At 40.5% G+C, this 16,322-nt stretch overlaps 1 protein-coding gene across 1 annotated transcript in view; it reads right to left on the bottom strand.

The window, feature by feature from the left end:
- The window catches only part of neurl1b (neuralized E3 ubiquitin protein ligase 1B), a 498,938-nt gene extending 489,036 nt beyond the window's left edge, over positions 1-9,902 (bottom strand). Inside the window, exon 1 of the mRNA XM_043703797.2 lies at positions 9,377-9,902. Coding sequence (XP_043559732.1) covers positions 9,377-9,488 — 112 coding nt within the window. The 5' untranslated portion in view covers positions 9,489-9,902. The remainder of the gene's footprint in view (positions 1-9,376) is intronic.
- Positions 9,903-16,322: the final 6,420 nt, after the last annotated feature.

Below are 16,322 nucleotides of genomic sequence, written 5' to 3'. Positions count from 1 at the left end.
TGAATGTATCTCACTAGAAACCAGTATTCATTCACATCAGATAAACCACCTTGCCAGTTTTACATTGGCTTAGTCTCAGTTGAGTGCTTTTCAGGTCAACACATATGCATGATCGTAACTTCCAGGACATCTAATCCTTAAATAAAATATTGGGAATATAAAGTGCACTCTGAATCAAAGGGGTCATAACTTGTTGACAGAAATTAGCAGTGAAGCTCTCACCAAGGTAATACGTACTGTGGACTCAAGATATGTGCATCAGAATACTTGAAATTTTTGAGAGAAGGTTGAATCAAAAAGCTTGAACCATGAGAAAATTTTGGCTCCCCAAGAATATGTTCAAAACTCTTTAAAGTACCACAAAGATTATACTTTTGTGCTGTTCCTGTGGAAAATGAAACCCAATTGAGTTAGGAAAGACTCTTTCCAAATCAGAACAGTTAACCACAGCAAAAAATATTTTCATGTCTCAATGTTGGAAAAGTAGCCGCTGATTAAGTAGCTCTTCCTTCATGGCCACCAGCAGCACCAGGATCAATATGAAAGTGTATTTCTAATATGACGTCAAGCTTTAGACCTATGATAGCCATTCAGATGAACTGATACAATACAAAAGCAGAATTTATTAAAAGCAAAGGACAAGGATGTTGGAGGGATCAGAAATGAAGTCAATATAGTTTATTGATTTGTTTTCCTGCCATTTCGCAGTACCTCAAACAATCAGATAGTGAAAAATGCAATATCTATGGTGGCTGAGAACTAACTAAACTTCAATCAATTTCATGAATAACTGTTTAAATGCTGTCAAAAGAAAGGAACGTGCATACATGATGAAGCCAATGGTCTCCTTCACCGCCATAAAATCCTATGTTGCTTTAAGTTCAGGAGGTTACCAAAACAGAAATCAGTTTTTCTATAATAATTCAACATTAGCAAAAGCCCACAAGCCATACTCAAACAGCAGTTTTCATTCATCCTGCCAAGTACTTGTAAAAACAGTACTGCCACTTTCAATTGTGAGGAATTTGGCACATTCTACAAAAACATTGTCCAACCTTATTGTAGTGATTAGAATGGGATCAGCTGGGTATTCCTCAAAATAGGAGCTCCCTAACTGAAGCTGTTAACTTAAAGAGTCATAGAATCATAGAGATGTACAGCATGGAAACAGACCCTTCGTTCCAACCCATCCATGCCGACCAGATATCCCAACCCAACCTAGTCCCACCTGCCAGCACCTGGTCCATATCCCTCCAAACCCTTCCTATTCATATACCCATCCAAATGCCTCTTAAATGTTGCAATTGTACCAGCCTCCACAGGCTCATTCTGGCAGCTCATTCTATACACGTACCACCCTCTGCGTGAAGTGGCCTAACCAATGTCCTGTACAGCCACAACATGACCTTCCAACTGCTGTACTCAATACTCTGACCAATAAAGGAAAGCATACTAAACACCTTCTTCACTATCCTACCTACCTGAGACTCCACTTTCAAGGAGCTATGAACCTGCACTCCAAGCTCTCTTTGTTCAGCAACACTCCCTAGGACCTACCATTAAGTGTATAAGTCCTACTAAGATTTGCTTTCCCAAAATGCAGCACCTCACATTTATCTGAATTAAACTCCATCTACCACTTCTCAGCCCATTGGCCCATCTGGTCCAGATCCTGTTGTAATCTGAGGTAACCCTCTTCGCTGTCCACTACACCTCCAATTTTGGTGTCATCTGCAAACTTACTAACTGTACCTCTTATGCTCCCATCCAAATCACTCCACTGGTCACAGGCCTCTGGTCTGAAAAAAACCCTCCACCACCACCCTCTGTCTTCCACCTTTGAGCCAGTTCTGTATCCAAATGGCTAGTTCTCCCTGTATTCCATGAGATCTAACCTTGCTAATCAGTGTCCCATGGGGAACTTTGTCGAACACCTTACTGAAGTCCATATAGATCACATCTACTGCTCTGCCCTCATCAATCTTCTTTGTTACTTCTTCAAAAAACTCAATCAAGTTTGTGAGACATGATTTCCCACACACAAAGCCTGTTGACTATCCCGAATCAGTCCTTGCCTTTCCAAATACATGTACATCCTGTCCCTAAGAATTCCCTCCAACAACGCCCACCACCGAGGTCAGGCTCACCGGTCTATAATTCCCTGGATTGTCTTTACTACCCTTCTTAAACAGTGGCACCATGTTTGCCAACCTCCAGTCTTCCGGCACCTCACCTATGACTATCGATGACACATATATCTCAGCAAGAGAACATTCTGCACCCTCTCTGAGACATCCTTGATCCTGGCACCAGGGAAACAACACACCATTCTGCTTTTTCTCTGCTGGCCACAGAAACATCTGTCTGTACCTCTGACTACAGAATCGCCTAACACAATTGATCTCTTGTAAGCCGACATACCCCTTGTTGCATTAGAGTCAGTCTCAATACCAGAGATTTGGCTGTTCATGCTACATTCCCCCGAGAATCCATCACCCCCTACATTTTCCACAACAGCATACCTGTTTGAAATGGGTATATCCACAAAAGACTCCTACCCTAGGTGCCGACCTCTCTCACCCTTCCTGGAGTCAACCCATCTATGTGACTGTATCTGAGACATTCCCCCCCTTCCTATAACTGCCATCCATCACATACTGTTGCTGTTGCAAATTCCTCATCGCTTCTGTCTCTCCAACCGATCCACTCAATATGATAAGATTCGCATCCAACAGCATTTCTGGCAGATATAATCCGCAGTAACTCTTAAACTCTCTGTAAACTCCCACATCTGACAAGAAGTACATATCACTGCAAAGGCCATTTTTGCTCCTTCACAATCTACAGACCCAGAAAATAACACCAACTTATTCCTCTACAAAACACTGCCCCGGGTTAAATTAACAGCTATGGCTTATATTTTAAGTTTAATCAAGAGACTTATCTCCAAAAATATATAATCAAGAAAGAATCCACTATACTCACTACTGCAGCCTTTCTCTTGGACAGACTTAAAACAACAATTAACTTATCTGATTCTGTGCTGTGAACTTCACCCAACAGTTCCTCCAAGATTAGTTGTGAATTTCACTGTCTGTTAATTTTCCCAGATGCACTCCGATGTCCAGCGATACACGAATTCAAACAGCAAAGGCTGGAACTGTGCAGATTTTCTCTCTCTCTCTCTCTCCTGCACTGTCCTCACCATGTGCTTCCTTTGTCTGCTCTTCTCCCTTTTAAACTGCTGTTGTTTTGATTATTTTTTTCCAAAGTTCCAAAACAATGCAACAGCATATAAAACAGTAATTGCTGCTCCTGGAATTCGAGGAAATCACCTCCAACACTTAAAATACCTCAAAAAAAAAAAGGAGCAGCTCTTACAGCCAGAAATTTTTCCTGTCCTCCATCTTGGATTACCCAGAGTTCATCCAATCAGGGAGTCCTGACTGACAGATATACGCAGGAGTATAAGGGGTTCTGCTCACTCTAGGACCTGGCTCTGAGCTAGCTGGGTTAGTGACATTACTATGTACTGGTAAATAAAAGGTGTCTTTGTGATGGGATATTGGCTTTTGTGGAGTTATCTCACTTATTACATAAGGTGGGTTAATTTGAGAAAGGTAAGGTTTATTCCAACAGTTTACATGAATTTCAGAGGAAAAAAAGTAACTAAATGAATTGAGCACAAATACAAGTTAATAGGTTTGATACTATTGCCATTACAGAAACATACTTACAAGGAGATCAAAGCTGGGAACTATATATTCATAGGAATGGTGACTTTTCAAAAGGACACACAGAAAGAAAAGGGTGATGGGATAGGCCTTAGGAACATAGTAAAATTTAGCACTCAGTTAGAGACAGAGGAACTTGGGTCAGAATATAATGTGGGAAAGTATGAAGTTATGTATTTTGGCAAGAAAATTGAAAAGCTGAATATCATTTAAATGGAGAAAGACTGCAGAAAGCCAGAGAACAGATGGACTTGGGAGTGCATGAATCACAAAAAGCCAGCATTTAAGTTCAGAGGGTAATAGAGAAGGCAAATGAAGGAAACAAACAAAGAACTGCAGATGCTGGGTGTATTCCGGGTTCAGTGGAGAAAGGTTACTCTGCTTTCTCTCCATAGGTACTGCCAGACCTGCTGGGTTTCTCCAGCAGTTCCTGTTTTTGTTAAGACAAATGGAATGTTTGCCTTTATTTCAAAGGAAATGGAGTATAAAAGTCAGGGCGGAGGGAAGTTGCTAAAGCTAAACTAGCCACAAGTTAGACCATAGCTCAAATAACATGAACAGCCCTTTATCTGACAAACAATATATCAGAATTCCAAAAAAGGTTCATGAGGCAGATACTGAGTATGTCTTTAAGGAAGAGTTAATTAGGTTGGGCCTGTACTCATTGGAATTTAGAAGAATGAGAGGCAACCTTATTGAAACCTACACATTTCTTAGGAGACTTGACAGGGTGGATGCAGAAAGATGGCTTCCCTTTGTAGGAGAGTCGAGGACCATAATGCATATGTCAAACTAAAGGGTTGCCCATTTAAGACAAATGAGGAATTTAACAGAAGTGGTGAACTTGTGGAATTTTTTTGTACAGAAGGATGTCAGTCTGGGTTGTTAAGTTAAATTCAAGGCTGAAATGGACAGATTTTTAATTTACTGAGGGGATCAATGGTTATAGGGCAAAGGCAAAAACATCAAGTTGTGGGTTATCAGATCAGCAAAGATTCCATTAAATGGCAGGGCAGACCTGATGAGCTGAATGGCTTCCATTTGCTCTTACTTCTTCTGGTCCTAACCTTATATGTTTTCAGATGATTTTATGTAAGAGCAATGTGAGAAATAGGAAGGGGTATTTGATCATTTAGCTGAGGGGAGGGAGAATACTAAAGGTGATGTCACAAAAACAGGAAGAGAAGTGCTATTAGACACCTCTTACTTAGCCATAACCTACTCAAAAACACTTAGTTTGTGTTGTCGAGAGTGTGGTGCTAGAAAAGCACAGCAGGTCAGGCAGCATCCAAGGAGTAGGAGAATCGACATTTTGGGCATAAAGAATTCCTGATGAAGGGCTTATGCCTGAACTGTCGATTCTCCTACTCCTTGGATGGTGCCTGACTTGCTGTGCTTTTCCAGCACCACACTCTCGACTCTGATCTCCAGCATCTGCAGTCCTCACTTTCTCTTAGTTTCTGTTGTACCAGATACCAGCTCCTGACCTCATTACAAGTAGGAACAGAAAAGCTGAAATCCCAAGGCTGGATCAGTGTGACTGCTCTTGACATTAAAGCAGTATTTGACTGAGTGTGGCGTCATGGAGCCCTAACAAGCTGGAGACAATGGGGGATCAGTGGGAAACTTCTCTGCTGGTTGGAATCAAATCCAAGATAAAAGGAAAATTGTAGTCATTCTTGGAAGACAATCTTCTCATTCCCTGGACATCACTGCAGAACTTGCCGAGGCCTAATCATGTACAGCAACAATATTTCCATCAGAAGTTCAGAAGTGGGAATGTTCATAGATTCAGCACTATTTGTGACTCCTCAGACACTGATGCAGACCATGCCCACATGCAGCAAGATCTGGACAACATCTGGGTGTGGATTGATAAGTGGCAAGCTACATTCACATCACACAAGTGCCAGGCAATGACCATCTCCAGCAACAGAGATTCCAACCATTTCCCCTTGACATACAATGGAATTACCATTGCTGCATTCATCACTATCAACATTATCGGGGATACAATGAATCTGAAACTGAACTTCACTAGCCATTTAAATACTGTGACTGTAAAAGCAGAAGGGCTAGAAATTCTAAGATAAGTAACTCTTTTTCTGATTCCTCAAAGCCCATCCACCATCTTTTTGACATAATTCATGAGCATGATGGAATATTCTCCACTTGTCTGGATAGATGCAGCTCCAACAACACTCAAGAAGCTTGACATCACCCAGAATAAAGCTGTCCATTTGAGTGGCACCCTCTCCACCATCTTCAACATTCATTCCTTCCACCACAATGCACAGTGACAGCAATATACACTGTTGTGAATTCACTAAGACTCATTTGATAGCACCTTCCAAACCAATGACTCTACTACTCAGAAGGGCAAAGAGCAACAGGCAGATGGGAACATTACCATCTGCACATTCCCCTTTATGTTACACACCATCCTGACTTGGAAATATGACCCTACTCCTTCATCTCGCTGAATCAAAATCCTGGAACTCCCTCCTTAACAGCACTTTCAGTCTACCTATACCACATGGACTGCAATGGTTCTAAAAGACAGCTCATCATCACCTTCCAAGGACAATTAGTGACAATCAATTCATGCTATCCCAAGCCCACAATCTGTCAATAAATTACAAAAACGTCATGCAGGAGATATTCTGTCTAAGGGTAAAACAGAACCAAGTGAGGACTGTGCCATCCAAGCTGAAGAACAGAAGAGAGACATAGGAGGAGGATTGTGTGGTTAATCATGTCAAAAGATGAAAACAAGAAGGTTAAGGAAATACAGTAACAAGAAGAGACAGACTACTCCAGCATCCAGTGTGCATAAACAATAGCTCGTAGGAATATAGAAACAGGGGAGATCTTCAACTCTGTTCCGCCACTCAATGTAATTATGGCTGATCTGTGGTCTAACTCCATATAGCTACTTTTGGTTCATATCTCTTAAGTCTTTGCTTAATAATAAACTATCTAATTCAGATTTAAGATTAACAACTGATATAGTATCAATTACCATTTGTGGAAGAGTTGCACACCTCTACCCTCCTATGTGTGTCGGTGTACTTCCTAACATCTCCCCTGGCCCTAATTCTCAGACTATGCCCCTTAGTTTTTGAATATCTAACCAGTAGAACTCAATTGAGAATGCAGTAAGTTTCAAAACAAAGATGAGTCTAACTGTTTAAAGAGCACGCCAAACTGAATGAAAAGAACTGTAGTCAAAGGAACAAGTGAATCAACAGAACTAGAAAAAGATGAGCAAATAAATCGGATGCACATTCTGAGAAGCTGAGGATATCTACAATTCTGTTGTCTGTCTCATAACTCACAAATCATTGCTCATTGAGGTGGTAGACAACCATACCTCAGCAAAACCTCTACTTTAAAATGCTCATCCTTACTTTCATGGCCATCACCTCTCTCCGTCTCTATAATCTCATCGAGCTCCATGATCTTCTCAATTCTGTATTCTTCTTCAGCATTCATAATTTTAATTGCTCTACTATTGGAAGTGACGTGTTCAGTTGGCTGTGCTCCAAGCTCTGTAATTCTGTCCCTAGATCTCAACACTTCACTGTCCTCCTTAAAACTAACTTAAAATTCATCTCTTTGAGTAAACATTTTGCCCTCTTATTTCTTTATGTGATTCTGTGTCAAAAGAACAAAAGAAAATTTACAACCCAGGAACAGGCCCTTCGGCCCTTCAAGCCTGAGCCAATTCAAATGTACTGTCTAAACCTGTTGGTCAATTCCTAAGCATTTGTATCCCTTTGCTCCCCATCTACTCATGCATCTGTCCAGATGCATCTTCAATGAGTCTACCATGCCTGCCTCTACCATCTCTGCTGGCAACCCGTTCCAAATGCCCACCACCCTCTGCATGAAGTACTTGCCGCGTGTATCCCCCTTAAATTTTCCACCTCTCACCTTGAAAGCATGACCTCTGGTTATTGAATACTTCACCCTGGGAAAAAGCTTGACTCTATCCACCCTGTCTATACCCTTCATGATTTTGTAAACCTCAATCAGGTCCCCCCCTCAATCTCCTTTTTTCTAGTGAAAATAAACCTAACCTACTCAACTTCTCTTCACAGGTAGCACCTTCCATACCAGGCAACATCTTCGTAAACCTTCTCTGCACCCTCTCCAAAGCATCCACATCCTTTTGGTAATGTGGCGACCAGAACTGTACACAGTATTCTAAATGCAGCCGATTTTAACATGACTTGCCAGCTCTTATACTCAATACCCCGTCTAATGAAGGCAAGCATACTATATGCCTTCTTGACCACCCTATCCACCTGTGCAGCAACCTTCAGGGTACAATGGATCTCTCTGTCCATCAACTTTTCCCAAGGCTCTTCCATTCACTGTATACGTTCATATACATGTCATATGTTCTTTTCTACCTGTCCTATGAAGTTCCTTGGTGATTGTATATACTAATAGGGGAACATAAATGTGAGTTGCCATGTGGACGGATAGGAAACAAAACTTTCTCCTACCATCCTTCATTAATTCAATTCCATTAATCAAAATATTTACTTGCAGTATGGACAACTTGCTAAGTGTACTGCAGTTCCTTGATGTACATGATCAATATAAACCTTGGATTTTAATTAACATACTTCCAAAATAAATTCCATTACATCCATTCATCCTTTAGAAAACAGAGGAAAACATACATGACAGGCCTGAGACCAAGTGAGTTTTTGTTTTAAATGGAGTTACTGAAAAAGATTATATTTGTATAAAATCATGGACTAGTTACAGCACAGAAGATCATTTTGCTCCTGTGTGTGTACTGGCTTTTAGCAAGAGCAAGTGGCTTAGTCCCAAACCTTGCCTAGTCTCTGACCAATGAGAGTTACTTGACAACCAATCAACTCCCTGTTCTCACACAGTAGAAATTGTTTCTCCTTTTTAAATGTGGCATTCTTGTGTTGGTCCTGATGAGTGCAGGGTGAAAAGTTTAGATTTATCGAAGTTCCATACCACCTAGTGACCTTTAAATAAATAAATAATTCATGCAAAATGCACTACATTTGGAAGCTGCAAAAGACATTTTATATTCAGTAGCAATGGGTGATCATTTGGATAGACTGTTTCAGAAGTAACAGAATTTGAACCAAATTGTATTGCTGGCATCATTACTAAATAAGCTTTCTCCTACACTTTCCTACTTTAACAGCATTATGTTAAATGTCTGTACTGCACGCAACGTAAAACTTTTCCGTGTACTTAGGCAGAGGTTAGAACAATAAATCAATCCAAAATACCGGCTGCCTTTAGGACCCTGGGAAGAAACGAAACGTTATCAGCTGTATGAACTCTGGCATTTTTTTTACAATAAACAGCAACTAACCCCGCGCTTACAGTCAGAGAAACTGCCAACATTTCAAATGAACGGGGGGCGGGTTATTTCACCCCTTCTGATTATAACGCCCACGCCCGGTATTGATCATATACCATTCCCTTCAAACACCAACTAGGTACGTTTCCACCCCAACCCCCTTGCCATCACTTAGCAACTGAGGGTCACAGACTATAAATATCACAGGCTATGGGTGTATCGGTGGAGTGTCTTTTCAACAGTACATTAGGAGGTGTAATTGCATGAAGCAGGAACTCACACTGATGGTGTCCCTGCTGACAGTGCAGCCCGGGAGTCGTTCTGCTGCCGTTGGCCAGGTTGATGTTATTCCAGGTGGATCGGGTCAGTAAACTGGAGCTGCTGTTCCCCATGTCCTGTCACTCTGTCTCTCTGCTGGTACCGGTTGCAAACAATGACCGACTGCTTCTATTTTCTCCTCCTCAGTTTGCACTGTTTTTTTTTTGCCGCTACTTAGAACCAATCGTTGACCATGGCAGAGACGCCAACCAATCCAGCAACTGTGAAGCCAGCCTTTGGCACAGACACCTCTCTGCCCCTCACTGTCAACTCCCAAACCAACAGCACCGAGCGAGCAAAGATTGCGCGCTTTGAAATTTGAACGTGGGTTGGACAGGCAGAAGCTGGGAAGTTCCCCTATAGGCGGGGTTTGATCCCTAACCTCTGCAAGTCATGTTGTCTAATGTTGTTTTTGTGCAAATATCGGTCAGTACAAAATACGTTTAGTGGATCAATCTTACTTTGGAGGGAAGGACTGTGGTGTGCCGTCTGCTCCTTTCTAAATCAAATACAGAAACTGCAATCGATCTGAAAATAGTCAGACCTGTACAAATGCAACAGGCTGCAGCTGAGATATATTGCTCGGTGTTAAACACAGATGCGCACTTTAGCAAAATGTTCTAAATATCCGAATTGAGATAGTATTATTTAATAATTAAAGCAGATTTTGTTTTGAAAATGAAATGCTCCCGCTGTATGTAAATACGGCATATGTAAAGACACCAGCTAAATTTCAAACTGAACAGTACCAGATGGACAATAAGTTGAGTAAGTGATTCCAAAGAAACGATTGTCAGTGTTTCCAATTGCAAACAATTTAAGATTCGAGTTTACACTTAGGGCACAAAATGAAGATTAATCTTCAGCACGCTGTTTTGTGCATAAGAAGACAAGGTATCACAAAAGTGGATGTGTTTGCCAACTAATGGTTGGAGCACATGGAATGAAACTTCCAGGAATACTTTTACTCAGTTTGCAACCCAATATATAGATACAAGCTCGGAAATTAAGCAAAACAACATAAGTGTTGAGAACAGAGGAATACGGATCAGTCACACTCAAGATGTAGAGGTAACATTTACAAATCTGTATGGTAATGTTCATGCCATCTTCCTATCTTCATAAGAAGATTAAGCCAGTCGACTCCTCCAGTCTGTTTTATCAACCTTAGTTTCTTAATTCTGTACCCTCAAAGTCAAGTATGCACCTTTCTGCCACATCCTCTGATACTCTTACCAAACAAAAATCTATCACGCTTTAGTTTGCAAGTCCCAGTTATCTGAATTCACAGTTCATTAGGAACTCAACACCATAATTCCAACCAAACTGATCTCCAAACTCCGAGACCCAGGTCCCTAACTCTGCTTTCTGCAACTGGATCCTTGGTTTCCTGATCCACAGACCACAATCTGAGAATAGGCAACAACATGTCCTCCACGGTAATCCTCAACATTGGTGCCCCTCAGTCTCTTATGATACTCCTGATACATTCATGACTTTGCGACCAAATTCTGTCCTAACTCTATCTACATGTTCACTGACAACACCGTTGCAGGCCAGATTCCTAACAATTATGAGACAGAATACAAGAAAGAGAGAACGTGCTTGGAGGCATTGTGTAAAGATAAGAATTTCTCCCTCAATGTCAGTAAAACGAAAGAGGTGGTCATTAACTTCAGGAAAAAAGGTGGAGGGCATGCCCCTATCTACATCAATGGTGCTGAGGTGGAGATGGTCAACATCGTCAAGTTCATCAGAATGATGATCACAAATCTGTCCTGGTCCACCCATGTTGATGCTGTGGTCAAGAGGACACAACAATGCCTCTACTTCCTCAGGCGACTAAGGAAATTCAGCATGTCTATAAACACTCTTAACACTTTTTATAGATGCACCAGAGAAAACATTCCATCCAGATGTATCATGGCATGGTATGGGAACTGCTTTATCCAGGACCACAAGAAACTACAGAGGTGTGAACATAACCCAGTCCATCTCGCAAGCCAACCTTCCATCCATTGACTCCATTTATACTTCTCACTGCCTCAGGAAGTCAGCCAACATAATCAATGACTCCTCCCACCATGGTTATAACCTTTTCAGGCAGAAGATACGAAAGCTTAAAAACATGTATCAAAAGGTTCAAGAGCAGCTCCTTCCCCATTGTTAATAGACTTCTGAATGGACCTCTCAAATTTTAAGTTTAATGTAGATCTCGCTCTTTGTGCACCTTCTCTGTGGCCATATTGTATTCTTCACTCTATTCTATTACTGTAATGCTACTTTGTATGTTATGATGCACACAAAACGAAACTTTTCACTGTACCTACATACATGTGACAATAATGAATGAATTCAAAAACATACACCAGATTTTCACAACATTTTTAATGGAAATATGAACCTGGAGTTTTATCACCAAGACAGGAAACAAGAGTCAGGAAAATTTCTAGTGTTGTGTACCCACCTTAATTGTAAAGGTACCATAGTCCTACACTCTCTTTAGAGACAGATAACGGGTGGTGGTTTAACCTGAGGGCTGCTATAGCTCGGACAAGGAGAGAGATTGAGAGGGAGAGTCCTTTATAGTCATCTCAGCCGGTGCAGGAATTGAGCCCATGCTGTTGTTTTTACACTACATGGCAAACCAGCTGTCCAGCCAACTGAGCTAACTGACAGTCCATCCTTGGGTGCAAGTACCTGCAAAAATAGGATCTTCATTGTCGGGGTATGGGTAAGCCTCATAATGCATGCTTGGCAGAGAGACCATAAATCTAGTTGAAACACCTGAAGCCCAGGAGATGCAGCACTGATTAACAGCAGCAGCCCCCTTATCTTCACAGTTAACTAAACATGTTTATTACATGTTTAGAGGTTGCAAGTGCAAGCATTTTCTGTTGTGGATAGTAAAGGGTTTGGGTGATTGACTTTTTTGTTGCCCTGGAGTAAATTAACTTTTTGTCAACATAGTGTAGATAATGATTGAATGAATGACTGTTTTTAAAGCAACTTTTATGCATACTATTGTCAGTATACAGTTCATTGGCTTTAAACAATATACAATGGATCAAGTTGCATGGAAGTGCAAGTGCTTAGAAGAGACAGCATGAGGACTCAAAGAGATGGTTGGAGTAGTTTAGGTTGCCATAGCCTGGCAGAGAGAGAATGAGGAGGACATGTAAACCCACCTTTCAAAAGCTTCTGTCATGCACACTAGGGTTCATGACATAATAGGAGCTCTGATAAAGAGTCATCTAGACTTGAAACATTAGCTTGTTCTCTCTCCATGGATGCTGTCTGACCCGCTGTGATCTCCAGCATTTGTTGTTTTCAGTCAGGGTTCATGACACCTCTGAGATGCCATGAACTGCAAATGTTTAAAAACCTGACACAACACCAAGAAAATTGTTGAGAACTAGGACTTGTCTGCCTTTACAAAACAGTCAGCCCAGGGAGGAGTGCTAGGGGCGGGTTTATGACCTATACTAGACTGCTGTCACGAAGGACTTCCTAGACACAGAAACAGGAAGTGCCAGAGAAACTCAGCAGATCTGGCAGCACCTGTAGAGAGAGAAAACCAGAGTTAACATGTTGTGTCCAGTGACCCATCATCAGATCTGAAAATAGTTGAGAATGAATGGTATTTATGTTGATCATGTGGTTGGGAGAGTGAATAAAATATATACAGACGGGGCCCAGAGAGAGATAAAAGGGATAGGCAAACCAAGAGATTGGTGATGACAAGCTGAGAGATAGAGATATATACCAGGAGGATGCTAGTGAGAAGTGTGAATGGTTGAAAATAGTTTGACTATGCTCGGAGCAGCCCATACAAACCAGGAATTGGGGTGTGGGGATAGGAATACAAAAACAGAGGAGGGTGTTCACATTCTGCAGAGCATAAGTGTTCTGCAAAGTAGTCACCCAGTGTGCGCTTCAGTTCCCCATTGTAGAGGGGATCACATTGGGAGTATCAAATTCAGTAGTTTAGATTGAATGAAGTGCAGGTAAATTGCTGCTTCACCTGGAAGATATGTCTGGGATCTTCGAATCACAGGGTTGTAGAGATGTATAGCATGGAAATATACCTTTCAGTCCAACTCGTCCATGCCGACCAGATATCCTAAATTAATCTAGTCCCATTTGCCAGCATTTGGCCCATATCCCTCTAAACTCTTCCTCATTATATACCCATCCAGTTGCCTTTTAAATGTTGTAATGTACCAGTCTACACCACTTCCTCTGCCACCCTTTGTGTGGAAAAAGTTGTCCCTTCGATCCCTTTTAAATCTTTCCTCCTCACCCTAAAACTATGCCCTCTATTTCCCAGAGAAAAGACCTTGTATATTCACCTTATCCACACTCCTCATGATTTTATAAACCTCTATAACGTCACCGCTCTGCCCCCAATATTCCAGGGAAAATAATATCCTAGCCCACTCAGGCTCTACCTGTATCTCAAATCCTCCAACCCTGGCAACACCTTTGCAAATTATTTCTGAACCTTATCAAATTTCACAGCATCATTTCTATAGTAGAAAAGGCTCCTGTCCAAAGAAGTGGACGTAGACACAATAGTGATGCAGGCGCATATTGTGTCTGAAATTTGTGAAAATCAGAAAGCCTGGGAAATCGGGTTAGGAATCACAGAATTGGAATCTACTTGCCATTTTTAAAGGACTCCCAAGATGTCCCCACTTGGTGAAAATCCGTGCTATTATTCCTGATTTTTTTGCTAGCTGGCCTAACTCTAAGTTGAATTCTTGTTTTCATCTTGATTAATAAATTCTTTACCATTTCAAACACCTTGATTAAGTCAACCCTAAGCTTAAGAATGCACATAATTGCAAACTCAGTATATACAGGCTGTCCTCATAACTTGATCCTTGGAACTACCCTGAATCGCTTTCCCCAAGATCAATACATCTTACCTGAAGTGTGATATTCCAGCAAGGGTCTGGCCAATGTTCCACACGACTAAGCATCATTTCTTCAAAGTGGTATTCCAAACCTTCTTTGAGGTAAAGGGCAACATCAAATTGACAGATTCCAGTAATTTTCTTTATGTGATATATAACAGAGAGGAGTTTGTTACCTGCTTAGTATCTCCTTTCAATTTATGGAGTGACATTTACATTTACAATTCAGCACCATAATGCCAGTTTGTCATCGACCTCCTAAAATAAACATAGTCCATTTGTTTAAATTAATTTACAAGCTGTTCTACACTTTGGTTCTATTTTTAAGATAACTTGTAGAAACATGACATCTGTTTTGCTCTCTATTGAAGTGGATAAAGACTCTGTTATGGTACTGGAAACTTACAACAAGTTGGGGCCAAGTTGGTAATCTCATTTAAAAAAAAATCAAACAGGCTTCAAAAATAAATTGAAAATGCAGACTTCAAATTTCCTAGTATAGACTGAGAAAATAATAGCATGGAGGGCAAACAGGGAAAGAAATTCCAGAAATGTCAACAAGGGAATTCTCTTGAGCAAATGCAGAAAAGAACTGAATCTAATGCTGGGAAATGAAATTGTGCATTGTTCATTGGCAGAGCATTTGGGTAACAGCAATCTTAATGTCATTACGCTCATGTGAATTATAAAAAAGGACAATGAGAAATGAAATATGACAATACTCAACTGGAGGAGAGTTCATTTCAGGATGTCAAAACATTTATCTACAGTTAGTAAACTGAACTCAGTAATTGCCACGCAAAACAGGAAATAATATGAGCAGCCGCCTTTAAAAATGAGATAGTTCAGTACTGACTGGACACATTTCCACCAGGGGTAAAGGAAGGTTATACAAAGATAGGGCTCCCTGGATGGCTACAGAGTAAAGTGAAACAGAAGAAGAAGTCTTACGATAAATGTTAAGCTCATAGTTTAATTGAGAAATGATTTGAATGCAAAAACACAGAGTGGAACTGAAAACAAAATTGAAAAGCAAAGCGATTATATGAGAATTGATTAGCAATCAACATAAAAAGGGAACCCAGAGGTTTTTTCTGATCATATAACTAATAATGAGCATCATTATGATCCCGGCTAATGATATTAGTAGACAAGTCAGACACAGATTGAAGTCTAGCTTGATTGATCTTTTGTTTTCTTAATGTAACAAAGCAGTCTTTCACTGAAACATTCATACACAAGGCTGTGGTTTTGGTTTTGACAATAAAACAGAAGTGTATTACACAAAAAAAAACACAAATCAAGATATTTAATAATAAAATTTCAAACACACAGCAAAACAAATCTTATCTACTCTTTAGTATTTTATAGTAAGTCAAGGCTCAGAGTAATTATATCCTTATCACATTTGTAGGGTTAATGTTTCTTCTTAGTTCTGGTCCCCTGAGCAGGGTGGCCTTTTCCATTCACTACTCATAAAACTGAGTCAGAAGTCACACAAAACCAGGTTACAATCCAGCAGGTTTATTTGAAATCACAAGCTTTTGGAGTACAGCCCCTTTGTCACATCACAAAAACTTGTGATTTCAAATAAACCTGTTGGACTATAACTTCGTGCCATGTGACTTCTGACTTTGTCGACCCCAGTCCAACACTGGTACTTTCACATCATACAACTGAGAGGTTAGACTTCCTCAGTGCTTTATCAATCCACAGAGTTCTAAACAAACATTTCTGATTTGGAACTTCTCACTACAATTCTTAACTTATTTGCTTAACAGCCGTGAACAATTTCCTTTTCTAAGAGAAATTATTTTACTGCTGAATGCAGTCAGATCTTCTTCAGAATGAACAAGAATATATTTTCAACAATTTGTCTTTAAAACCTGCTCATCCTAGCTCCTGCCAAATGAATGGCTTAATGTTTCTTTTTTCCTGTCATAAACTCCCACAATATAGAAAAAAATGTCAATTAACGGGCAGTGATGA

This window comes from Chiloscyllium plagiosum, unplaced genomic scaffold, assembly GCF_037043375.1.
Source record: "Chiloscyllium plagiosum isolate Xiang-an unplaced genomic scaffold, Cpla_swu_hap1 HiC_scaffold_16, whole genome shotgun sequence".
Lineage (NCBI taxonomy): Eukaryota > Metazoa > Chordata > Chondrichthyes > Orectolobiformes > Hemiscylliidae > Chiloscyllium > Chiloscyllium plagiosum.
The sequence above is the reverse complement of the archived record's forward strand: the minus strand, read 5'-3'. Positions and strand labels throughout refer to the sequence as shown.